This window comes from Myxine glutinosa, chromosome 6 (genome assembly GCF_964187855.1).
Source record: "Myxine glutinosa chromosome 6, kmMyxGlut1.1, whole genome shotgun sequence".
Lineage (NCBI taxonomy): Eukaryota > Metazoa > Chordata > Myxini > Myxiniformes > Myxinidae > Myxine > Myxine glutinosa.
The window spans coordinates 5,713,305-5,740,927 of NC_136266.1; the positions used below are offsets into that span (position 1 = coordinate 5,713,305).

Consider the following 27,623-nt stretch of genomic DNA (forward strand, 5'->3'; position numbering starts at 1 on the left):
CTTGATATTCACTACCTGCTACTCTCCCTTGATATTTACTACCTGCTATTCTCCCTTGATATTTACTACCTGCTACTCTCCCTTGATATTTACTACCTGCTATTCTCCCTTGATATTTACTACCTGCTACTCTCCCATGATATTTACTACCTGCTATTCTCCCTTGATATTTACTACCTGCTACTCTCCCTTGATATTTACTACCTGCTACTCTCCCATGATATTTACTACCTGCTACTCTCCCATGATATTTACTACCTGCTATTCTCCCTTGATATTTACAACCTGCTACTCTCCCATGATATTTAGTACCTGCTATTCTCCCTTGATATTTACTACCTGCTACTCTCCCTTGATATTTACTACCTGCTATTCTCCCTTGATATTTACTACCTGCTATTCTCCCTTGATATTTACTACCTGCTACTCTCCCTTGATATTTACTACCTGCTACTCTCCCTTGATATTTACTACCTGCTATTCTCCCTTGATATTTACTACCTGCTACTCTCCCTTGATATTTACTACCTGCTATTCTCCCATGATATTTACTACCTGCTACTCTCCCTTGATATTTACTACCTGCTACTCTCCCTTGATATTTACTACCTGCTATTCTCCCTTGATATTTACTACCTGCTACTGTCCCTTGATATTTACTACCTGCTATTCTCCCTTGATATTTACTACCTGCTATTCTCCCTTGATATTTACTACCTGCTATTCTCCCTTGATATTTACTACCTGCTACTCTCCCTTGATATTTACTACCTGCTATTCTCCCTTGATATTTACTACCTGCTATTCTCCCTTGATATTTACTACCTGCTACTCTCCCTTGATATTTACTACCTGCTACTCTCCCTTGATATTTACTACCTGCTATTCTCCCTTGATATTTACTACCTGCTACTCTCCCTTGATATTTACTACCTGCTATTCTCCCATGATATTTACTACCTGCTACTCTCCCTTGATATTTACTACCTGCTACTCTCCCTTGATATTTACTACCTGCTATTCTCCCTTGATATTTACTACCTGCTACTGTCCCTTGATATTTATTACCTGCTATTCTCCCTTGATATTTACTACCTGCTACTGTCCCTTGATATTTACTACCTGCTATTCTCCCTTGATATTTACTACCTGCTATTCTCCCTTGATATTTACTACCTGCTACTCTCCCTTGATATTTACTACCTGCTATTCTCCCTTGATATTTACTACCCTGCTACTCTCCCTTGATATTTACTACCTGCTACTCTCCCTTGATATTTACTACCTGCTATTCTCCCTTGATATTTACTACCTGCTACTCTCCCTTGATATTTACTACCTGCTATTCTCCCTTGATATTTACTACCTGCTATTCTCCCTTGATATTTACTACCTGCTATTCTCCCTTGATATTTACTACCTGCTACTCTCCCTTGATATTTACTACCTGCTATTCTCCCTTGATATTTACTACCTGCTACTCTCCCTTGATATTTACTACCTGCTATTCTCCCTTGATATTTACTACCTGCTACTCTCCCTTGATATTTACTACCTGCTATTCTCCCTTGATATTTACTACCTGCTACTCTCCCATGATATTTACTACCTGCTATTCTCCCTTGATATTTACTACCTGCTACTCTCCCTTGATATTTACTACCTGCTACTCTCCCTTGATATTTACTACCTGCTATTCTCCCTTGATATTTACAACCTACTACTCTCCCATGATATTTAGTACCTGCTATTCTCCCTTGATATTTACTACCTGCTACTCTCCCTTGATATTTACTACCTGCTATTCTCCCTTGATATTTACTACCTGCTATTCTCCCTTGATATTTACTACCTGCTACTCTCCCTTGATATTTACTACCTGCTACTCTCCCTTGATATTTACTACCTGCTATTCTCCCTTGATATTTACTACCTGCTACTCTCCCTTGATATTTACTACCTGCTACTCTCCCTTGATATTTACTACCTGCTACTCTCCCTTGATATTTACTACCTGCTACTCTCCCTTGATATTTACTACCTGCTACTGTCCCTTGATATTTACTACCTGCTACTCTCCCTTGATATTTACTACCTGCTACTGTCCCTTGATATTTACTACCTGCTACTGTCCCTTGATATTTACTACCTGCTACTCTCCCTTGATATTTACTACCTGCTACTGTCCCTTGATATTTACTACCTGCTATTCTCCCTTGATATTTACTACCTGCTATTCTCCCTTGATATTTACTACCTGCTACTCTCCCTTGATATTTACTACCTGCTATTCTCCCTTGATATTTACTACCCTGCTACTCTCCCTTGATATTTACTACCTGCTACTCTCCCTTGATATTTACTACCTGCTATTCTCCCTTGATATTTACTACCTGCTACTCTCCCTTGATATTTACTACCTGCTATTCTCCCTTGATATTTACTACCTGCTACTCTCCCTTGATATTTACTACCTGCTATTCTCCCTTGATATTTACTACCTGCTACTCTCCCTTGATATTTACTACCTGCTACTCTCCCTTGATATTTACTCCCTGCTATTCTCCCTTGATATTTACTACCTGCTACTCTCCCTTGATATTTACTACCCTGCTATTCTCCCTTGATATTTACTACCTGCTACTCTCCCTTGATATTTACTACCCTGCTATTCTCCCTTGATATTTACTACCTGCTACTCTCCCTTGATATTTACTACCTGCTACTCTCCCTTGATATTTACTACCTGCTACTCTCCCTTGATATTTACTACCTGCTATTCTCCCTTGATATTTACTACCTGCTATTCTCCCTTGATATTTACTACCTGCTACTCTCCCTTGATATTTACTACCTGCTACTCTCCCTTGATATTTACTACCTGCTACTCTCCCTTGATATTTACTACCTGCTATTCTCCCTTGATATTTACTACCTGCTACTCTCCCTTGATATTTACTACCTGCTATTCTCCCTTGATATTTACTACCTGCTACTCTCCCTTGATATTTACTACCTGCTATTCTCCCTTGATATTTACTACCTGCTATTCTCCCTTGATATTTACTACCTGCTACTCTCCCTTGATATTTACTACCTGCTACTCTCCCTTGATATTTACTACCTGCTATTCTCCCTTGATATTTACTACCCTGCTACTCTCCCTTTATATTTACTACCTGCTACTCTCCCTTGATATTTACTACCTGCTACTCTCCCTTGATATTTACTACCTGCTATTCTCCCTTGATATTTACTACCTGCTACTCTCCCTTGATATTTACTACCTGCTACTCTCCCTTGATATTTACTACCTGCTATTCTCCCTTGATATTTACTACCCTGCTACTCTCCCTTGATATTTACTACCTGCTACTCTCCCTTGATATTTACTACCTGCTACTCTCCCTTGATATTTACTACCCTGCTACTCTCCCTTGATATTTACTACCCTGCTATTCTCCCTTGATATTTACTACCTGCTATTCTCCCTTGATATTTACTACCTGCTACTCTCCCTTGATATTTACTACCTGCTACTCTCCCTTGATATTTACTACCTGCTATTCTCCCTTGATATTTACTACCTGCTATTCTCCCTTGATATTTACTACCTGCTATTCTCCCTTGATATTTACTACCTGCTATTCTCCCTTGATATTTACCACCTGCTACTCTCCCTTGATATTTACTACCTGCTATTCTCCCTTGATATTTACTACCTGCTATTCTCCCTTGATATTTACTACCCTGCTATTCTCCCTTGATATTTACTACCTGCTATTCTCCCTTGATATTTACTACCTGCTACTCTCCCTTGATATTTACTACCTGCTACTCTCCCTTGATATTTACTACCTGCTACTCTCCCTTGATATTTACTACCTGCTATTCTCCCTTGATATTTACTACCTGCTATTCTCCCTTGATATTTACTACCTGCTATTCTCCCTTGATATTTACTACCCTGCTATTCTCCCTTGATATTTACTACCTGCTATTCTCCCTTGATATTTACCACCTGCTACTCTCCCTTGATATTTACTACCTGCTACTCTCCCTTGATATTTACTACCTGCTACTCTCCCTTGATATTTACTACCTGCTACTCTCCCTTGATATTTACTACCTGCTACTCTCCCTTGATATTTACTACCTGCTATTCTCCCTTGATATTTACTACCTGCTATTCTCCCTTGATATTTACTACCTGCTATTCTCCCTTGATATTTACTACCCTGCTATTCTCCCTTGATATTTACTACCTGCTATTCTCCCTTGATATTTACTACCTGCTACTCTCCCTTGATATTTACTACCTGCTACTCTCCCTTGATATTTACTACCTGCTATTCTCCCTTGATATTTACTACCTGCTATTCTCCCTTGATATTTACTACCTGCTACTCTCCCTTGATATTTACTACCTGCTATTCTCCCTTGATATTTACTACCCTGCTATTCTCCCTTGATATTTACTACCTGCTATTCTCCCTTGATATTTACTACCTGCTATTCTCCCTTGATATTTACTACCCTGCTATTCTCCCTTGATATTTACTACCTGCTATTCTCCCTTGATATTTACTACCCTGCTGCTCTCCCTTGATATTTACTACCTGCTATTCTCCCTTGATATTTACTACCCTGCTGCTCTCCCTTGATATTTACTACCTGCTATTCTCCCTTGATATTTACTACCCTGCTGCTCTCCCTTGATATTTACTACCCTGCTATTCTCCCTTGATATTTACTACCCTGCTATTCTCCCTTGATATTTCTACCTGCTATTCTCCCTTGATATTTCTACCTGCTATTCTCCCTTGCTATTTCTACCTGCTAGTCGAATTGATCTCCCTGAATACTTTCTCCTGACTTTCTGGAATGAGTTTTTAAAATATTGCAATATATTGGGCGGTTGTGTTTGTTATTCTGTCTGTTTGTTTGTCACTCCCCTACAGGTCACAATTGTAAACCGATCTTCATGAAACTCCACCAAGTTGTAGAGGTCGTCACAATTGAGAAGCCTATTGATTTTGAGGTCAAAGGTCACCTGGAGGTCGAATTTCTAAAATCGGCATTTTAAATCCGATTGACTTGGAAATTGAACAGCATTTGTATATTGAGTCAATAAATTGGAAAATCAACTTTTTGAGGTCAAAGGTCAACTCAAGGTCAAACTTCCAAAATCATCAATTTTTATCTGAAAAACCACCAATTTTCATCCGATGGACTTGAAAATTTAACAGCATTTGCATAGCACCTCACTGAATTGGGAAACCAACTATTTTTAAGGTCAAAAGGCCAAAGGTCAACTCAAGGTTAAACTTCTAAAATCATCCATTTTCATTTGAAAAATCGTCACTATTCATCCTATTAACCCGAGCTTTGATCAAGATCTTCAATTTTGATCTGGATGAAATGGACAATTTGATGGATCAATGGCATCCTATTTGTGGGGGGGGGGGGGGGGGGGGGGAGGGGGGGAGGGGGTGTGCGGTGGGGAGGGGCTAGATTTTGCAAGTATCGTGCTCTGCATGACGTCTTCTTGTTTGTCCGTTTGTTTGTTTGTCTGTCTGTCTGTGAACAAAATATCTCAAAAAGTTGTGGACAGATTCGGACGAAATTTGGCAGAGATGTAGCGTATGTGACAAGGAAGAAATGATTAGACTTGGGTGAAGATCCCGTTCCGGATCCGGCTACTAGAATTTTAAAAGTGATTCTTCACCTTTGGGAGATAGGGCCAAAAACGATAAATAGCAGAATATCTCAAAAAGTTGTGGTGGATGATTTTGATTAAATGTGATTCTGTATTGTGATTTTCTGGTCTACTCTAGGATTCAAAACGGAAACTGTTCACCTGGTGGAGGTATGCTCTCTACTGAGTGCCATTCTAGTTTATTTATGCTCTGCTAATGATTTAACAGAGGGAAGAATCAAGTTTGTTATTGATGAAATTACTTGGTATAAATGTGAGGATATCCCTAATGGAACATAAGTTGAACATAAAGTTAACTCAAAGAAACCTCTAAACGTATTGTTAGTGAAAAGAGAGTGTTAATTTAAACAGTGATGGCTATTCATACACGGAATACCTTGTTACTTATGGTTCCTTTTTAATAAACCGGATGGACAAACTGCAATCGATAAAAATGCACTGAATGGTAATGCTCGGGTCAAACAACTCGGTCCCCCTGGACGGAACATTTTACCCACAAGACAGAATTGGGAATTGATTGGGATAAAAACGATTACCTGGAAGCTTATATATGTCTCATCGGAAGGTGTATGAAAGCCACAGTAATAAGGAGCCTATTTTAGACAAGGACACATTCAAAGGCTTGTATAGACTTTATACTATTGATTCCAGTGCTTGGAGGGATCAAAAGTCCAATAGAGTCCGATACTACTTTATACATCGAGAGACGGAGAGTCGGAGGAAATTGATACTTATCGTCTGCTTTTAGAAGGGACGGTATTAAAAATTAATCAAAGTGAAAAATGATTTGTCTTAACTAAAAAATGAGAATAAATATACAAGCTTTTTGAGACATCTAAAAGGCAAATATTTAATTTAAAAAATGAAAATAAATATACAAGCTTTTTGAGACATCGAAAAGGCAAATATTTAATTAAAGAATGAAAATAAATATACAAGCTTTTTGAGACATCTAAAAGGCAAATATTTAATTTAAAAAATGAAAATAAATATACAAGCTTTTTTTGACATCGAAAAGGCAAATATTTAATTAAAGAGTGAGAATAAATATACAAGCTTTTTTTGACATCTAAAAGGCAAATATTTAATTTAAAAATGAGAATAAATATACAAGCTTTTTGAGACATCGAAAAGGCAAATATTTAATTTAAAAAATGAAAATAAATATATAAGCTTTTTTTGACATCTAAAAGGCAAATATTTAATTTTTAAAATGAAAATAAATATACAAGCTATTTTGAGACATCGAAAAGGCAAATATTTAATTTAAAAAATGAAAATAAATATACAAGCTTTTTGAGACATCGAAAAGGCAAATATTTAATTTAAAAAATGAAAATAAATATACAAGCTTTTTGAGACATCGAAAAGGCAAATATTTAATTAAAGAATGAAAATAAATATACAAGCTTTTTGAGACATCGAAAAGGCAAATATTTAATTAAAGAATGAAAATAAATATACAAGCTTTTTTTGACATCTAAAAGGCAAATATTTAATTTAAAAAATGAAAATAAATATACAAGCTTTTTGAGACATCGAAAAGGCAAATATTTAATTAAAGAATGAAAATAAATATACAAGCTTTTTGAGACATCTAAAAGGCAAATATTTAATTTAAAAAATGAAAATAAATATACAAGCTTTTTGAGACATCGAAAAGGCAAATATTTAATTTAAAAAATGAAAATAAATATACAAGCTTTTTGACATCGAAAAGGCAAATATTTAATTAAAGAATGAAAATAAATATACAAGCTTTTTGAGACATCGAAAAGGCAAATATTTAATTAAAAAATGAAAATAAATATACAAGCTTTTTGAGACATCTAAAAGGCAAATATTTAATTTAAAAAATGAAAATAAATATACAAGCTTTTTTTGACATCGAAAAGGCAAATATTTAATTAAAGAGTGAGAATAAATATACAAGCTTTTTTTGACATCTAAAAGGCAAATATTTAATTTAAAAATGAGAATAAATATACAAGCTTTTTGAGACATCGAAAAGGCAAATATTTAATTTAAAAAATGAAAATAAATATATAAGCTTTTTTTGACATCTAAAAGGCAAATATTTAATTTTAAAAATGAAAATAAATATACAAGCTATTTTGAGACATCGAAAAGGCAAATATTTAATTTAAAAAATGAAAATAAATATACAAGCTTTTTGAGACATCGAAAAGGCAAATATTTAATTTAAAAAATGAAAATAAATATACAAGCTTTTTGAGACATCGAAAAGGCAAATATTTAATTAAAGAATGAAAATAAATATACAAGCTTTTTGAGACATCGAAAAGGCAAATATTTAATTAAAGAATGAAAATAAATATACAAGCTTTTTTTGACATCTAAAAGGCAAATATTTAATTTAAAAAATGAAAATAAATATACAAGCTTTTTGAGACATCGAAAAGGCAAATATTTAATTAAAGAATGAAAATAAATATACAAGCTTTTTGAGACATCTAAAAGGCAAATATTTAATTTAAAAAATGAAAATAAATATACAAGCTTTTTGAGACATCGAAAAGGCAAATATTTAATTTAAAAAATGAAAATAAATATACAAGCTTTTTGACATCGAAAAGGCAAATATTTAATTAAAGAATGAAAATAAATATACAAGCTTTTTGAGACATCGAAAAGGCAAATATTTAATTAAAAAATGAAAATAAATATACAAGCTTTTTGAGACATCTAAAAGGCAAATATTTAATTAAAAAATGGTAGCAAACCACGAAAGTACTGACAACAAGGTAAGCTTCAAAAACTGAATTTGTGCATCCAAACCCGAACACCATGTGGAATGAATATGATCACTCGTCAAAGAAAAGGAGTTGTAAGAGTTGGAAACATCAAAACTGTTCTCCCCTCTGGGCCCGCGCTCCTGTGTCACACCGACCTTGGCTTCACGCTGATGAAAGTATGAAACCAAGGCTTTCAGAATCATTGGAGTCTCCCGCGATGAAGCTAACTCCGAGGGCCTTTCACTTACTCACCGCAGGCAGGTTGGTGGTCTTTCTGTCTTCTACCGACTCCTCTCCGGCCTTGCCCCCCCAGCCCTCTCTGGGCTCTGTCCTCCAAATATTCCTACAGGTCGCACAAGATCTGCTTGTAACCTTCTTATGGTGAAACTGCCGAAATCAAGACTCTTTGCTCACCTTCACTCCTTCATTCCTCTTTTCTCCCGCCTCTGGAACAAACTCCCTCACTCTCTTCAATCCCACTCCACCCTCCAGGTCTTTAAAACAGCTGTTCACCACCATCTGTTATCTTCCCCCATCCAAAACCTTGATCTTTTCTACCCCCGCTAATTTCACCCCAATTCCACTTTTTTTGAAATTCAGACTTCTTTCCTGGAAGTCCTAGTTGTGTCTGTGTTTTTTATACACCCCCCCCCCACGCCCCTTTCCATGCCTCCTCCCCCCAAGCCCTCTCCCTTCCACAGATCTTCCGTTGTCCCTGTTCTCTTCTGTTGTACTTGTGTGCTTCCCTCTCTCTCCCCATCTTGTCTTCTGCTCCCTGTATTGTATGTTTTGTGTGTCGGTTTTTTTTTGTGATTGATGTTAGCTCTTACACGAGCCTCGAAATTGTTTACAAAAAAAAAAGAAAAAAAAAAGATATATATATATATATATATATATATATATGTATATATATATATATATATATATATATATCAATCACTTAAAATGAAAACGACAAAACCTATTTAAAGATGTGTTTGATGAGGGGTACGAGTGGTGGATTCCTTCCATTTCTAATTCCTTTATTTATGGGATTCTCACAAAGGATTCGCTCTTTCACGAGCCTCGATCTTGTATACAAAAAAAACAAAAAACAAACAAAAAAAAGGATTTCGGGAATGGTAAAATAATGAGATTCATCATGGGATTCATCATGATGGGATTCATCATGCGAGTTGTACAAGGCAGCCAATGACGGACCCAAAGATACAAACTTGTTTTCACATTACCGAAATAAATTGTATTTATAAATACTAGGGCATGCCCGTACTATATATATATCTAAAATTATATCCCCCCCTCTATTTACATGAAATGGTTTGGTCCATTCGCAAAGCCAAAGCGAACGGCTTGCGAGTACGGTGACAATCCCCCCCCCCTCTATTTACATGAAATGGTTTGGTCCATTCGCAAAGCCAAAGCGAACGGCTTGCGAGTACGGTGACAATCCCCCCCCTCTATTTACATGAAATGGTTTGGTCCATGAAATGGTTTGGTCCATTCGCAAAGCCAAAGCGAACGGCTTGCGAGTACGGTGACAATCCCCCCCTCTATTTACATGAAATGGTTTGGTCCATTCGCAAAGCCAAAGCGAACGGCTTGCGAGTACGGTGACAATCCCCCCCCTCTATTTACATGAAATGGTTTGGTCCAAAGCGAACGGCTTGCGGAGTTTGGTAAATAAATCGCCATAGCTCGGTAACTACTTCTCCGATTAATATGAAACCTTGAAAAGGCACATCCTCAGGTCCCCAGCAATATACCTGGCAAGTTTCAAGTATATCGGACCCGTGGTTGTCGAGAAACAGCGGTCACAGACACACAGACACACACACATACACACACACACACACACATACACACACACATACACACACACACACATACACACACACATACACACAGAGATTACTGGAATTATAGATAGATATTTGCGAGCCCAGGCAGGGACTGGCCCATTGTTTCCGCGAGCACTTGATGTACGAGCCGACATCGCAGACCTGTCCAAGCCGGTCTTCGGACACTTCAACCTGTCCGGATATTCGTTCAGTCGTGTGGCAACCTCTGAAATATTTCTCCATTACAGCCGCACAGACGGTCGTCAATGGAAAGACCAAATCCTTATCTTCCGGATCGGCACATTGGCTCCCCACGGGATCGATGAGTACTTTTCATTCATTTAGACCTCCCACACCTTCCCTCTGTAGTTCTCCACCCTTTCTATTTTGCTTGTTCTTCATCCAATTAAGTTTTAATATATAACAAATGGAACACAAACGTTACCACGATAATTTTAAACACCACGTTTATGGGAAATTATTCAGAAGCATTGTTGTGAGCATGGAATGGCCAAATACATTTGCATGAAATGCAAAATGTAAAATATAAAACAACAACTGATCATCAACTATGGGGAGAAAATTGTTTTTTTCTGAAACGGATTATTCCTCGGGCTCAGAGAAACAGAATCGAGCTTGTGTGTAGTTCATCTTTGAACATTGTAGAGTTCAGAAAGCTCATTGGAAAGCTGTATCAGAAATGAGAATGATGTCCACAGTTCTAGCATCATCACACCCAAATATCACACCAATGTGATGTTTGGGTGTGATTGGTGTGATGTTTGATTGTGGTTGGTGTGATGTTTGGTTGTGATTGGTGTGATGTTTGCTTGTGATTGTTGTGATGTTTGGGTGTGATTGGTGTGATGTTTGGTTGTGATTCGTGTGATGTTTGGTTGTGGTTGGTGTGATGCTTGGTTGTGATTGGTGTGATGTTTGGTTGTGATTCGTGTGATGTTTGGTTGTGATTGGTGTGATGTTTGGTTGTGGTTGGTGTGATGTTTGGTTGTGGTTGGTGTGATGTTTGGTTGTGATTGATGTGATGCTTGGTTGTGATTCGTGTGATGTTTGGTTGTGATTGGTGTGATGTTTGGTTGTGGTTGGTGTGATGCTTGGTTGTGATTGTTGTGATGTTTGGTTGTGATTGATGTGATGCTTGGTTGTGATTCGTGTGATGTTTGGTTGTGATTGGTGTGATGTTTGGTTGTGGTTGGTGTGATGCTTGGTTGTGATTGTTGTGATGTTTGGTTGTGATTGATGTGATGTTTGGTTGTGATTCGTGTGATGTTTGGTTGTGATTGGTGTGATGTTTGGTTGTGGTTGGTGTGATGCTTGGTTGTGATTGTTGTGATGTTTGGTTGTGATTGATGTGATGCTTGGTTGTGATTCGTGTGATGTTTGGTTGTGATTGGTGTGATGTTTGGTTGTGGTTGGTGTGATGCTTGGTTGTGATTGTTGTGATGTTTGGTTGTGATTGATGTGATGCTTGGTTGTGATTAGTGTGATGTTTCATTTTAATTGGTGTGATATTTGGTTGTAATTGGTGTGATGCTTGGTTGTGATTGTTGTGATGTTTGGGTGTGATTGGTGTGATGTTTGGTTGTGGTTGGTGTGATGTTTGGTTGTGATTGGTGTGATGTTTGGGTGTGATTGGTGTGATGTTTGGTTGTGATTGGTGTGATGTTTGGTTGTGATTGGTGTGATATTTGGTTGTGATTGTTGTGATGTTTGGTTGTGATTGATGTGATATTTGGTTGTGATTAGTTTGATGTTTGGTTGTGGTTGGTGTGATGTTTGGTTGTGATTGGTGTGATGTTTGGTTGTGGTTGGTGTGATGTTTGGTTGTAATTGGTGTGATGCTTGGTTGTGATTAGTTTGATGTTTGGTTGTGGTTGGTGTGATGTTTGGTTGTGATTGGTGTGATGTTTGGTTGTGATTGTTGTGATGCTTGGTTGTGATTCATGTGATGTTTGGTTGTGATTGTTGTGATGCTTGGTTGTGATTCATGTGATGTTTGGTTGTGATTGTTGTGATGTTTGGTTGTGATTGATGTGATGTTTGGTTGTGATTCATGTGATGTTTGGTTGTGATTCATGTGATGTTTGGTTGTGATTAGTTTGATGTTTCATTGTAATTGGTGTGATGTTTGGTTGTAATTGTTGTGATGTTTGGTTGTGATTGTTGTGATGTTTGGTTGTGATTGTTGTGATGTTTGGTTGTGATTGATGTGATGCTTGGTTGTGATTGATGTGATGCTTGGTTGTGATTCATGTGATGTTTGGTTGTGATTGTTGTGATGCTTGGTTGTGATTAGTTTGATGTTTCATTGTAATTGGTGTGATGTTTGGTTGTGATTAGTTTGATGTTTGGTTGTGGTTGGTGTGATGTTTGGTTGTGATTGATGTGATGCTTGGTTGTGATTCATGTGATGTTTGGTTGTGATTGTTGTGATGCTTGGTTGTGATTAGTTTGATGTTTCATTGTAATTGGTGTGATGTTTGGTTGTGATTGGTGTGATGTTTGGTTGTGGTTGGTGTGATGCTTGGTTGTGATTAGTTTGATGTTTCATTGTAATTGGTGTGATGTTTGGTTGTGATTGGTGTGATGTTTGGTTGTAATTGGTGTGATGTTTCATTGTAATTGGTGTGATGTTTGGGTGTGATTGGTGTGATGTTTGGTTGTGATTGGTGTGATGTTTGGTTGTGATTGGTGTGATGTTTGGTTGTGATTGGTGTGATGTTTGGTTGTGATTGGTGTGATGTTTGGTTGTGATTGGTGTGATGTTTGGTTGTGATTAGTTTGATGTTTGGTTGTGATTGGTGTGATGTTTGGTTGTGATTGGTGTGATGTTTGGTTGTGATTGGTGTGATGTTTGGTTGTGATTAGTTTGATGTTTCATTGTGATTGGTGTGATGTTTGGTTGTGATTAGTTTAATGTTTGGTTGTGATTAGTTTGATGTTTGGTTGTGATTAGTTTGATGTTTCATTGTAATTGGTGTGATGTTTCATTGTAATTGGTGTGATGTTTGGGTGTGATTGGTGTGATGTTTCATTGTAATTGGTGTGATGTTTGGGTGTGATTGGTGTGATGTTTGGTTGTGATTGGTGTGATGTTTGGTTGTGATTGGTGTGATGTTTGGTTGTGATTGGTGTGATGTTTGGTTGTGATTGGTGTGATGTTTGGTTGTGATTAGTTTAATGTTTGGTTGTGATTAGTTTGATGTTTGGTTGTGATTAGTTTGATGTTTCATTGTGATTGGTGTGATGTTTGGTGGTGATTGGTGTGATGTTTGGTGGTGATTGGTGTGATGTTTGGTTGTGATTGGTGTGATGTTTGGTTGTGATTGGTGTGATGTTTGGTTGTGATTGGTGTGATGTTTGGTTGTGATTGGTGTGATGTTTGGTTGTGATTGGTGTGATGTTTGGTTGTGATTAGTTTGATGTTTGGTTGTGATTAGTTTGATGTTTGGTTGTGATTGGTGTGATGTTTGGTGGTGATTGGTGTGATGTTTGGTGGTGATTGGTGTGATGTTTGGTTGTGATTGGTGTGATGTTTGGTTGTGATTGGTGTGATGTTTGGTTGTGATTGGTGTGATGTTTGGTTGTGATTGGTGTGATGTTTGGTTGTGATTAGTTTGATGTTTCATTGTGATTGGTGTGATGTTTGGTTGTGATTGGTGTGATGTTTGGTTGTGATTGGTGTGATGTTTGGTTGTGATTGGTGTGATGTTTGGTTGTGATTGGTGTGATGTTTCATTGTAATTGGTGTGATGTTTGGTTGTGATTGGTGTGATGTTTGGTTGTGATTGGTGTGATGTTTGGTTGTGATTGGTGTGATGTTTGGTTGTGATTGGTGTGATGTTTGGTTGTGATTAGTTTGATGTTTCATTGTGATTGGTGTGATGTTTGGTTGTGATTGGTGTGATGTTTGGTTGTGATTGTTGTGATGTTTGGTTGTGATTAGTTTGATGTTTGGTTGTGATTAGTTTGATGTTTGGTTGTGATTAGTTTGATGTTTGGTTGTGATTGGTGTGATGTTTGGTGGTGATTGGTGTGATGTTTGGTTGTGATTGGTGTGATGTTTGGTTGTGATTAGTTTGATGTTTGGTTGTGATTCGTGTGATGTTTGGTTGTGATTGGTGTGATGTTTGGTTGTGATTGTTGTGATGTTTGGTTGTGATTAGTTTGATGTTTGGTTGTGATTAGTTTGATGTTTGGTTGTGATTGGTGTGATGTTTGGTTGTGATTCGTGTGATGTTTGGTTGTGATTGGTGTGATGTTTGGTTGTGATTGTTGTGATGTTTGGTTGTGATTAGTTTGATGTTTGGTTGTGATTAGTTTGATGTTTGGTTGTGATTGGTGTGATGTTTGGTGGTGATTGGTGTGATGTTTGGTTGTGATTGGTGTGATGTTTGGTTGTGATTAGTTTGATGTTTGGTTGTGATTCGTGTGATGTTTGGTTGTGATTGGTGTGATGTTTGGTTGTGATTGTTGTGATGTTTGGTTGTGATTAGTTTGATGTTTGGTTGTGATTAGTTTGATGTTTGGTTGTGATTGGTGTGATGTTTGGTGGTGATTGGTGTGATGTTTGGTGGTGATTGGTGTGATGTTTGGTTGTGATTGGTGTGATGTTTGGTTGTGATTGGTGTGATGTTTGGTTGTGATTGGTGTGATGTTTGGTTGTGATTGGTGTGATGTTTGGTTGTGATTAGTTTGATGTTTCATTGTGATTGGTGTGATGTTTGGTTGTGATTAGTTTGATGTTTGGTTGTGATTAGTTTGATGTTTGGTTGTGATTGGTGTGATGTTTGGTGGTGATTGGTGTGATGTTTGGTTGTGATTGGTGTGATGTTTGGTGGTGATTGGTGTGATGTTTGGTTGTGATTAGTTTGATGTTTCATTGTAATTGGTGTGATGTTTGGTTGTGATTAGTTTGATGTTTGGTTGTGATTGGTGTGATGTTTGGTTGTGATTGGTGTGATGTTTGGTGGTGATTGGTGTGATGTTTGGTTGTGATTAGTTTGATGTTTGGTTGTGATTGGTGTGATGTTTGGTGGTGATTGGTGTGATGTTTGGTTGTGATTGGTGTGATGTTTGGTGGTGATTGGTGTGATGTTTGGTTGTGATTAGTTTGATGTTTGGTTGTGATTGGTGTGATGTTTGGTGGTGATTGGTGTGATGTTTGGTTGTGATTGGTGTGATGTTTGGTGGTGATTGGTGTGATGTTTGGTTGTGATTAGTTTGATGTTTCATTGTAATTGGTGTGATGTTTGGTTGTGATTAGTTTGATGTTTGGTTGTGATTGGTGTGATGTTTGGTGGTGATTGGTGTGATGTTTGGTTGTGATTAGTTTGATGTTTCATTGTAATTGGTGTGATGTTTGGTTGTGATTAGTTTGATGTTTGGTTGTGATTGGTGTGATGTTTGGTGGTGATTGGTGTGATGTTTGGTTGTGATTAGTTTGATGTTTCATTGTAATTGGTGTGATGTTTGGTTGTAATTGGTGTGATGTTTGGTTGTGATTAGTTTGATGCTTGGTTGTGGTTGGTGTGATGTTTGGTGGTGATTGGTGTGATGGATGTTTGGTTGTGATTAGTTTGATGTTTCATTGTAATTGGTGTGATGTTTGGTTGTAATTGGTGTGATGTTTGGTTGTGATTAGTGTGATGTTTCATTGTAATTGGTGTGATATTTGGTTGTGATTGGTGTGATGTTTGGGTGTGATTGGTGTGATGTTTCATTGTAATTGGTGTGATGTTTGGTTGTGATTGGTGTGATGTTTGGTTGTAATTGGTGTGATGTTTCATTGTAATTGGTGTGATGTTTGGTTGTGATTGGTGTGATGTTTGGTTGTGGTTGGTGTGATGCTTGGTTGTGATTAGTTTGATGTTTGGTTGTGGTTGGTGTGATGCTTGGTTGTGATTAGTTTGATGTTTGGTTGTGGTTGGTGTGATGTTTGGTTGTGATTAGTTTGATGTTTGGTTGTGATTAGTTTGATGTTTGGTTGTGGTTGGTGTGATGCTTGGTTGTGATTAGTTTGATGTTTGGTTGTGGTTGGTGTGATGTTTGGTTGTGATTAGTTTGATGTTTGGTTGTGATTAGTGTGATGTTTCATTTTAATTGGTGTGATATTTGGTTGTAATTGGTGTGATGCTTGGTTGTGATTGGTGTGATGTTTGGTTGTGATTGGTGTGATATTTGGTTGTGATTGTTGTGATGTTTGGTTGTGATTGATGTGATGCTTGGTTGTGATTCGTGTGATGTTTGGTTGTGATTGTTGTGATGTTTGGTTGTGATTGGTGTGATATTTGGTTGTGATTGTTGTGATGTTTGGTTGTGATTGATGTGATGCTTGGTTGTGATTCGTGTGATGTTTGGTTGTGATTCGTGTGATGTTTGGTTGTGGTTGGTGTGATGCTTGGTTGTGATTGTTGTGATGTTTGGTTGTGATTGATGTGATGCTTGGTTGTGATTCGTGTGATGTTTGGTTGTGATTGGTGTGATGTTTGGTTGTGGTAGGTGTGATGCTTGGTTGTGATTAGTTTGATGTTTGGGTTTGATTAGTGTGATGTTTCATTTTAATTGGTGTGATATTTGGTTGTAATTGGTGTGATGCTTGGTTGTGATTGGTGTGATGTTTGGTTGTGATTGGTGTGATATTTGGTTGTGATTGTTGTGATGTTTGGTTGTGATTGATGTGATGCTTGGTTGTGATTCGTGTGATGTTTGGTTGTGATTGTTGTGATGTTTGGTTGTGATTGATGTGATATTTGGTTGTGATTGTTGTGATGTTTGGTTGTGATTGTTGTGATGTTTGGTTGTGATTCGTGTGATGTTTGGTTGTGATTGTTGTGATGTTTGGTTGTGATTGATGTGATGCTTGGTTGTGATTCGTGTGATGTTTGGTTGTGATTGTTGTGATGTTTGGTTGTGATTGATGTGATGTTTGGTTGTGATTGTTGTGATGTTTGGTTGTGATTGATGTGATGTTTGGTTGTGATTGTTGTGATGTTTGGTTGTGATTGTTGTGATGTTTGGTTGTGATTGATGTGATGTTTGGTTGTGATTGTTGTGATGTTTGGTTGTGATTGTTGTGATGTTTGGTTGTGATTGATGTGATGCTTGGTTGTGATTGATGTGATGTTTGGTTGTGATTGATGTGATGTTTGGTTGTGATTGTTGTGATATTTGGTTGTGATTGTTGTGATGTTTGGTTGTGATTGATGTGATGCTTGGTTGTGATTCATGTGATGTTTGGTTGTGATTGTTGTGATGTTTGGTTGTGATTGATGTGATGCTTGGTTGTGATTAGTTTGATGTTTGGTTGTGATTCGTGTGATGTTTGGTTGTGATTGTTGTGATGTTTGGTTGTAATTGATGTGATGCTTGGTTGTGATTCATGTGATGTTTGGTTGTGATTGTTGTGATGTTTGGTTGTGATTCGTGTGATGTTTGGTTGTGATTGTTGTGATGTTTGGTTGTGATTGATGTGATGCTTGGTTGTGATTGATGTGATGTTTGGTTGTGATTGATGTGATGTTTGGTTGTGATTGATGTGATGTTTGGTTGTGATTGATGTGATGTTTGGTTGTGATTGTTGTGATGTTTGGTTGTGATTGATGTGATGTTTGGTTGTGATTCGTGTGATGTTTGGTTGTGATTGTTGTGATGTTTGGTTGTGATTGATGTGATGTTTGGTTGTGATTGTTGTGATGTTTGGTTGTGATTGATGTGATGTTTGGTTGTGATTGATGTGATGTTTGGTTGTGATTGTTGTGATGTTTGGTTGTGATTGTTGTGATGTTTGGTTGTGATTGATGTGATGTTTGGTTGTGATTGTTGTGATGTTTGGTTGTGATTGATGTGATGTTTGGTTGTGATTGTTGTGATGTTTGATTGTGATTGATGTGATGTTTGGTTGTGATTGTTGTGATGTTTGGTTGTGATTGTTGTGATGTTTGGTTGTGATTGTTGTGATGTTTGGTTGTGATTGTTGTGATGTTTGGTTGTGATTGATGTGATGTTTGGTTGTGATTCGTGTGATGTTTGGTTGTGATTGTTGTGATGTTTGGTTGTGATTGGTGTGATATTTGGTTGTGATTGTTGTGATGTTTGGTTGTGATTGTTGTGATGTTTGGTTGTGATTCGTGTGATGTTTGGTTGTGATTGTTGTGATGTTTGGTTGTGATTGATGTGATGCTTGGTTGTGATTCATGTGATGTTTGGTTGTGATTGTTGTGATGTTTGGTTGTGATTGATGTGATGTTTGGTTGTGATTGTTGTGATGTTTGGTTGTGATTGTTGTGATGTTTGGTTGTGATTGATGTGATGTTTGGTTGTGATTGTTGTGATGTTTGGTTGTGATTGATGTGATGTTTGGTTGTGATTGTTGTGATGTTTGATTGTGATTGATGTGATGTTTGGTTGTGATTGTTGTGATGTTTGGTTGTGATTGTTGTGATGTTTGGTTGTGATTGTTGTGATGTTTGGTTGTGATTGTTGTGATGTTTGGTTGTGATTGATGTGATGTTTGGTTGTGATTCGTGTGATGTTTGGTTGTGATTGTTGTGATGTTTGGTTGTGATTGGTGTGATATTTGGTTGTGATTGTTGTGATGTTTGGTTGTGATTGTTGTGATGTTTGGTTGTGATTCGTGTGATGTTTGGTTGTGATTGTTGTGATGTTTGGTTGTGATTGATGTGATGCTTGGTTGTGATTCATGTGATGTTTGGTTGTGATTGTTGTGATGTTTGGTTGTGATTGATGTGATGCTTGGTTGTGATTAGTTTGATGTTTGGTTGTGATTCGTGTGATGTTTGGTTGTGATTGTTGTGATGTTTGGTTGTAATTGATGTGATGTTTGGTTGTGATTGTTGTGATGTTTGGTTGTGATTGTTGTGATGTTTGGTTGTGATTGATGTGATATTTGGTTGTGATTCATGTGATGTTTGGTTGTGATTGATGTGATGCTTGGTTGTGATTCATGTGATGTTTGGTTGTGATTGTTGTGATGTTTGGTTGTGATTGATGTGATGCTTGGTTGTGATTAGTTTGATGTTTGGTTGTGATTCGTGTGATGTTTGGGTGTGATTGTTGTGATGTTTGGTTGTAATTGATGTGATGCTTGGTTGTGATTCATGTGATGTTTGGTTGTGATTGTTGTGATGTTTGGTTGTGATTGATGTGATGCTTGGTTGTGATTAGTTTGATGTTTGGTTGTGATTCGTGTGATGTTTGGTTGTGATTGTTGTGATGTTTGGTTGTGATTGATGTGATGCTTGGTTGTGATTCATGTGATGTTTGGTTGTGATTGTTGTGATGTTTGGTTGTGATTGATGTGATGCTTGGTTGTGATTAGTTTGATGTTTGGTTGTGATTCGTGTGATGTTTGGTTGTGATTGTTGTGATGTTTGGTTGTAATTGATGTGATGCTTGGTTGTGATTCATGTGATGTTTGGTTGTGATTGTTGTGATGTTTGGTTGTGATTGATGTGATGCTTGGTTGTGATTAGTTTGATGCTTGGTTGTGATTAGTTTGATGTTTGGTTGTGATTGGTGTGATGTTTGGTTGTGGTTGGTGTGATGCTTGGTTGTGATTAGTTTGATGTTTGGTTGTGATTAGTGTGATGTTTCATTTTAATTGGTGTGATATTTGGTTGTAATTGGTGTGATGCTTGGTTGTGATTGGTGTGATGTTTGGTTGTGGTTGGTGTGATATTTGGTTGTGATTGTTGTGATGTTTGGTTGTGATTCGTGTGATGTTTGGTTGTGATTGTTGTGATGTTTGGTTGTGATTGATGTGATGCTTGGTTGTGATTCATGTGATGTTTGGTTGTGATTGTTGTGATGTTTGGTTGTGATTGATGTGATGCTTGGTTGTGATTAGTTTGATGTTTGGTTGTGATTGGTGTGATGTTTGGTTGTGGTTGGTGTGATGCTTGGTTGTGATTAGTTTGATGTTTGGTTGTGATTAGTGTGATGTTTCATTTTAATTGGTGTGATATTTGGTTGTAATTGGTGTGATGCTTGGTTGTGATTGGTGTGATGTTTGGTTGTGGTTGGTGTGATATTTGGTTGTGATTGTTGTGATGTTTGGTTGTGATTCGTGTGATGTTTGGTTGTGATTGTTGTGATGTTTGGTTGTGATTGATGTGATGCTTGGTTGTGATTCATGTGATGTTTGGTTGTGATTGTTGTGATGTTTGGTTGTGATTGATGTGATGCTTGGTTGTGATTAGTTTGATGTTTGGTTGTGGTTGGTGTGATGTTTGGTTGTGATTGGTGTGATATTTGGTGATATGGTTGTTATTTATATTTTGTGGTGGGTTATTTGCCAGCTGGGTGTTCATACATGAGAAAGCCTACCAAGCAACGGAGGAGGTGAAGGAAGTGTCTGTGGTGACCAAGCTGAAGGGAGTCGCTGCAACAGGAGACATCGCGATGGTGGAAAGTGGAAAAGCCCGGGTGTGGGATGTAGCAGAATACGTCGTACCATCTCAGGTTTTCATAGCGACTGTACACCTTGGTCGTATCACATAAGTGTCAACTATTTGATAAAAAGTCATCATTAACAACCAAATGAGCAGCGTTTTCCAACAACCACCTCTCATCGAGCATTGACCAACCGGTGAAACATGAAGTTTCATGAAAGGTATTTGGTGGGACTAAGTTGTTTGTTTAACATTTTGTTGCAGGGTTCCCAGAGCTTTGCAGTAATTACTCACACTCACGAGACAAGGGGACAGCAGCTGGGTGTATGTCCCGAGGTGAGTTACCTTACACACGAGATCCCCTTTGTCTGTCTGGGATATTTGTAAATTCCACTTTTTGTGGTTGTCATGGGATATTTGTAAATTCAACTTCTTGTGGTTGTCATGGGATATTTGTAAATTAGACTTTTTTGTGGTTGTCATGGGCTATTTGTAAATTTGACTTTTTTGTTGTTGTCATGGGATATTTGTAAATTTGACTTTTTTGTGGTTGTCATTGGACATTTGTAAATTTGACTTTTTGTGGTTGTCATGGGCTATTTGTAAATTTGACTTTTTTGTTGTTGTCATGGGATATTTGTAAATTCAACTTTTTGTGGTTGTCATGGGATATTTGTAAATTCAACTTTTTGTGGTTGTCATGGGATATTTGTAAATTCAACTTTTTGTGGTTGTCATGGGATATTTGTAAATTCAACTTTTTGTGGTTATCATGGGATATTTGTAAATTTGACTTTTTTGCGGTTGTCATGGGACATTTGTAAATTTGACTTTTTTGCGGTTGTCATGGGACATTTGTAAATTTGACTTTTTTGTTGTTGTCATGGGATATTTGTAAATTCAACTTTTTGTGGTTGTCATGGGATATTTGTAAATTCAACTTTTTGTGGTTGTCATGGGATATTTGTAAATTTGACTTTTTGTGGTTGTCATGGGATATTTGTAAATTCAACTTTTTGTGGTTGTCATGGGATATTTGTAAATTTGACTTTTTTGCGGTTGTCATGGGACATTTGTAAATTTGACTTTTTTGTTGTTGTCATGGGATATTTGTAAATTCAACTTTTTGTTGTTGTCATGGGATATTTGTAAATTCAACTTTTTGTGGTTGTCATGGGATATTTGTAAATTCAACTTTTTGTGGTTGTCATGGGATATTTGTAAATTCAACTTTTTGTGGTTGTCATGGGATATTTGTAAATTCAACGTTTTGTTGTTGTCATGGGATATTTGTAAATTCAACTTTTTGTGGTTGTCATGGGATATTTGTAAATTCAACTTTTTGTGGTTGTCATGGGATATTTGTAAATTCAACTTTTTGTGGTTGTCATGGGATATTTCTAAATTTGACTTTTTTGCGGTTGTCATGGGACATTTGTAAATTTGACTTTTTTGTTGTTGTCATGGGATATTTGTAACTTCAACTTTTTGTGGTTGTCATGGGATATTTGTAAATTCAACTTTTTGTGGTTGTCATGGGATATTTGTAAATTCAACTTTTTGTGGTTGTCATGGAATATTTGTAAATTCAACTTTTTGTGGTTGTCATGGGATATTTGTAAATTCAACTTTTTGTTGTTGTCATGGGATATTTGTAAATTCAACTTTTTGTGGTTGTCATGGGATATTTGTAAATTCAACTTTTTGTGGTTGTCATGGGATATTTGTAAATTCAACTTTTTGTGGTTGTCATGGGATATTTCTAAATTTGACTTTTTTGCGGTTGTCATGGGACATTTGTAAATTTGACTTTTTTGTTGTTGTCATGGGATATTTGTAACTTCAACTTTTTGTGGTTGTCATGGGATATTTGTAAATTCAACTTTTTGTGGTTGTCATGGGATATTTGTAAATTCAACTTTTTGTGGTTGTCATGGGATATTTGTAAATTCAACTTTTTGTGGTTGTCATGGGATATTTGTAAATTCAACTTTTTGTGGTTGTCATGGGATATTTGTAAATTCAACTTTTTGTGGTTGTCATGGGATATTTGTAAATTCAACTTTTTGTGGTTGTCATGGGATATTTGTAAATTCAACTTTTTGTGGTTTTCATGGGATATTTGTAAATTTGACTTGATGGTTCATTTGTTTTTTTTATTGTTTTGTTTTGGTCCATATTGAATCTTCAGGGTCGTTTATGAATTTAAAAAAGACCCATTGTTGATCTAGGACTAATGGAGGAGTTTGTACATGACTCATCGGTAGGAGGGACAAGTTATTAGGTAGACAGACACCTGTGGACTTTAATGTGAATCACGAGGACATTCATAGATAATGGACAAATAGACACCGGTATGGCATTTGGGACTTGAACCAAGGGTTAGGACGGGAACAATAACAGCGGTTTCAGATGGGAATACTAACAGGGGGTTCAGATGGGAACAATAGCAGGGGGTTCAGATGGGAACAATAACATAAGGTTCAGATGGGAATATAACATAAGGTTCAGATGGGAATATAACATAAGGTTCAGATGGGAATATAACATAAGGTTCAGATGGGAATATAACATTGGGTTCAGATGGGAACAACAACATAAGGTTCAGATGGGAATATAACATGGGGTTCAGATGGGAACAACAACATAAGGTTCAGATGGGAATATAACAGGGGTTTCAGATGGGAACACTAACAGGGGGTTCAGATGGGAACAATAGCAGGGGGTTCAGATGGGAACAATAACATAAGGTTCAGATGGGAATATAACATAAGGTTCAGATGGGAATATAACATTGGGTTCAGATGGGAACAACAACATAAGGTTCAGATGGGAATATAACAGGGGTTTCAGATGGGAACACTAACAGGGGGTTCAGATGGGAACAATAGCAGGGGGTTCAAATGGGAACAATAACATAAGGTTCAGATGGGAATATAACATAAGGTTCAGATGGGAATATAACATTGGGTTCAGATGGGAACAACAACATAAGGTTCAGATGGGAATATAACAGGGGTTTCAGATGGGAACACTAACAGGGGGTTCAAATGGGAACAATAACATAAGGTTCAGATGGGAATATAACATAAGGTTCAGATGGGAATATAACATTGGGTTCAGATGGGAACAACAACATAAGGTTCAGATGGGAATATAACAGGGAGTTCAGATGGGAACAATAACAGTGGGTTTGGATGGGAACGTTGTACAGGCCAAGCAAAATCCTGATATTCCAGTAAAGAGGCGTTATTAACATGTAATTAAAATGTAATTTTTATCTGAAACGAAGAAAATATTTTTTGGCTGTTCTACTAAATCTGTTTTTAAGTTGTTGTTTTCCTTTGGATTTTTTTTGTATTCTTTTTGCATTCTTTTGTATATGTTTGGTATTTTTAAAATATAATTTTTTGTATTTCTTTAGTATTTTTTTTGCATGTACGCATGTACACGCATGTACGCACGCGGATGTACTTGTGATCATGATTCCTGGTTTGTTCAATATGTTGTTAATGAACAACGTATTGAAGTTTGTGTACTATGAACCTTTGATTTGTGAGGACATAGGAACTCGTACATTCAGCATTGCTTGTGATAATCGTGTGAAAACCCTACAGATGTAATTATCTGGGGGTTTGGATCCTCCATACATTAGAAATCACATTGGAGGATGCGTACGCATGCTACTGAATAATTGAGGAAGGATCCTTTTACTTAAACCTTATTTTTATTTAATCAGGAGGATGAGTGAGGTTTGGTCTCCATCTCACATTGGTTTTTAAGAGTCAAACACAAAGTGTGGACTCTCGTCACAGGTAAGACCATACCAGGCAAGTCAGGCAGGTTACCCCCTTTCCTGAAATTTGTTGATGAGCCAGGTGAGTTTTTCTGATGATCTGATAGAGACGTGTACCTTGGTTTCCAGAATATTTGATTCAAAACGATATGAACTTCCCACCTTGAGGTTGTTTTTCTCGTTTTCTTCACCTCCAAGGACACCAACATTGTCTCACGTGTTCATTTACAGGTAGAAAGCATTCCGAGAGCCATCTGCAAAAATGACACCGACTGCCTCCCTGGGGATCTCGACTTTTTGTTCTCTGGTAAGTGCCGCCCATTGATCCTCACCTTTATTATGTCAAACTAGCGTGACTCGGCGTGCTCCGCACGCCTCACCACACGTCGTTTCAGAGGGTTAGGCATCTTTGACCATTTCGGTGTCTTTTGGGTTTCATGGTGTTTTGGGTCTTCATGGCCATTTGGGTCTTCAGGGTATTTTGGATCCTCTGGGCCTTTAAGGGTATTTTGGGTCTTTGAGGTGTTTTGGGTCTTCAGGGTCTTTTGAGTCTTTGGTGTCTTCAGAGGCTTTTGGGTCTTAAGGGTCTTTGGTGTCTTTTGGGTCTTTGGTGTCTTTTGGGTCTTCGGGGTCTTCAGGGGCTTTTGGTTCTTAAGGTTCTTTTGGTTCTTCTTGGTCTTTAAGGGTCTTTTGGTCTTTTTGGGTCTTCGGGGTCTTTTGGGTCTTCGGGGTATTTTTGGTCTTTGAGGTCTTTTGGGTCTTCGGGATCTTTTTGGTCTTCGGGGTGTTTTGGGTCTTCTGGGTGTTTTGGGTCTTCGGGGTGTTTTGGGTCTTCATGGTGTTTTGGGTCTTCGGGGTGTTTTGGGTCTTCGGGATGTTTTGGGTCTTCAGGGTGTTTTGGGTCATCGGGGTGTTTTGTGGTTACATGGTAATTGTGGTTACAAGGTAATTGTGGTTACATGGTAATTGTGGATACATGGTAATTGTGGTTACAAGGTAATTGTGGTTACATGGTAATTGTGGTCACATGGTAATTGTGGTTACATGGTAATTGTGGTTACATTGTAATTGTTGTTACATGGTAATTGTGGTTACACGGTAATTGTGGTCACATGGTAATTGTGGTTACATGGTAATTGTGGTTACATGGAAATTGTTGTTACATGGTAATTGTGGTTACACGGTAATTGTGGTCACATGGTAATTGTGGTTACAAGGTAATTGTGGTGACATTGTAATTGTGGTTACATGGTAATTGTGGTTACATGGTAATTGTGGTTACATGGAAATTGTGGTTACATGGAAATTGTTGTTACATGGTAATTGTGGTTACACGGTAATTGTGGTCACATGGTAATTGTGGTTACATGGTAATTGTTGTTACATGGTAATTGTGGTTACATGGTAATTGTGGTTACAAGGTAATTGTGGCTACATGGTAATTGTGGTTACAAGGTAATTGTGGTTACATGGTAATTTTGGTTACATGGTAATTGTGGTTACATGGTAATTGTGGTTACATGGTAATTGTGGTTACATGGTAAATGTGGTTACATGGTAATTGTGGCTACAACGTAATTGTGGTTACATGGTAATTGTGGCTACATGGTAATTGTGGTTACATGGTAATTGTGGTTACAAGGTAATTGTGGTTACAAGGTAATTGTGGTCACATGGTAATTGTGGTTGCATGGTAATTGTGGTTACATGGTAATTGTGGTTACATGGTAATTGTGGTTACAAGGTAATTGTGGTTACATGGTAATTGTGGTTACATGGTAATTGTGGTTACAAGGTAATTGTGGTCACATGGTAATTGTGGTTACATGGTAATTGTGGTTACATGGTAATTGTGGTTACAAGGTAATTGTGGTTACATGGTAATTGTGGTTACATGGTAATTGTGGTTACAAGGTAATTGTGGTTACATGGTAATTGTTGTTACATGGTAATTGTTGTTACATGGTAATTGTGGTTACAAGGTAATTGTGGTTACATGGTAATTGTGGTTACATGGTAATTGTGGTTACATGGTAATTGTGGTTACAAGGTAATTGTGGTGACATTGTAATTGTGGTTACATGGTAATTGTGGTTACATGGTAATTGTGGTTACAAGGTAATTGTGGTTACATGGTAATTGTGGTTACATGGTAATTGTGGTTACAAGGTAATTGTGGTCACATGGTAATTGTGGTTACATGGTAATTGTGGTTACAAGGTAATTGTGGTTACATGGTAATTGTGGTTACATGGTAATTGTGGTTACAAGGTAATTGTGGTCACATGGTAATTGTGGTTACATGGTAATTGTGGTTACATGGTAATTGTGGTTACATGGTAATTGTGGTTACAAGGTAATTGTGGTTACATGGTAATTGTGGTTACATGGTAATTGTGGTTACAAGGTAATTGTGGTTACATGGTAATTGTTGTTACATGGTAATTGTTGTTACATGGTAATTGTGGTTACAAGGTAATTGTGGTTACATGGTAATTGTGGTTACATGGTAATTGTGGTTACATGGTAATTGTGGTTACAAGGTAATTGTGGTGACATTGTAATTGTGGTTACATGGTAATTGTGGTTACATGGTAATTGTGGTTACAAGGTAATTGTGGTTACATGGTAATTGTGGTTACATGGTAATTGTGGTTACAAGGTAATTGTGGTCACATGGTAATTGTGGTTACATGGTAATTGTGGTTACATGGTAATTGTGGTTGCATGGTAATTGTGGTTTCAAGGTAATTGTGGTTACATGGTAATTGTGGTTACATGGTGCTGCGATTTGTGTAGGTGTGAAGACAGGCCGCTGTGTGCCGCGAAATGCACAAATCTCAACCTGTGAAGTATTTGCCTGGTGCCCGGTCGAAAATGAAGATGATTCCAAGTGAGTTCTGCACAATCACCATGAAACCATTGAATGGATTTTACCAAAAAATCCCCAATCATATCAACCTCACATTATAACCACAATCACCCCTGCCTTGGTGCCCACATGTACACCAATTTCTGTACAAAATCACAATGACATCAATCTCGTTATCAAAACACAAAATTGAGATTGTTTGAATGTTTGTA

At 37.3% G+C, this 27,623-nt stretch overlaps 1 protein-coding gene across 1 annotated transcript in view; it reads left to right on the forward strand.

Moving 5' to 3' along the window:
• LOC144892559 (P2X purinoceptor 4-like) overlaps positions 1–27,623 on the forward strand; it is a 218,736-nt gene that overhangs the window by 23,939 nt on the left and 167,174 nt on the right. Inside the window, exons 3-6 of the mRNA XM_078779581.1 lie at positions 20,651–20,813; positions 21,008–21,079; positions 24,771–24,846; positions 27,339–27,432. Coding sequence (XP_078635707.1) covers positions 20,651–20,813; positions 21,008–21,079; positions 24,771–24,846; positions 27,339–27,432 — 405 coding nt within the window. The remainder of the gene's footprint in view (positions 1–20,650; positions 20,814–21,007; positions 21,080–24,770; positions 24,847–27,338; positions 27,433–27,623) is intronic.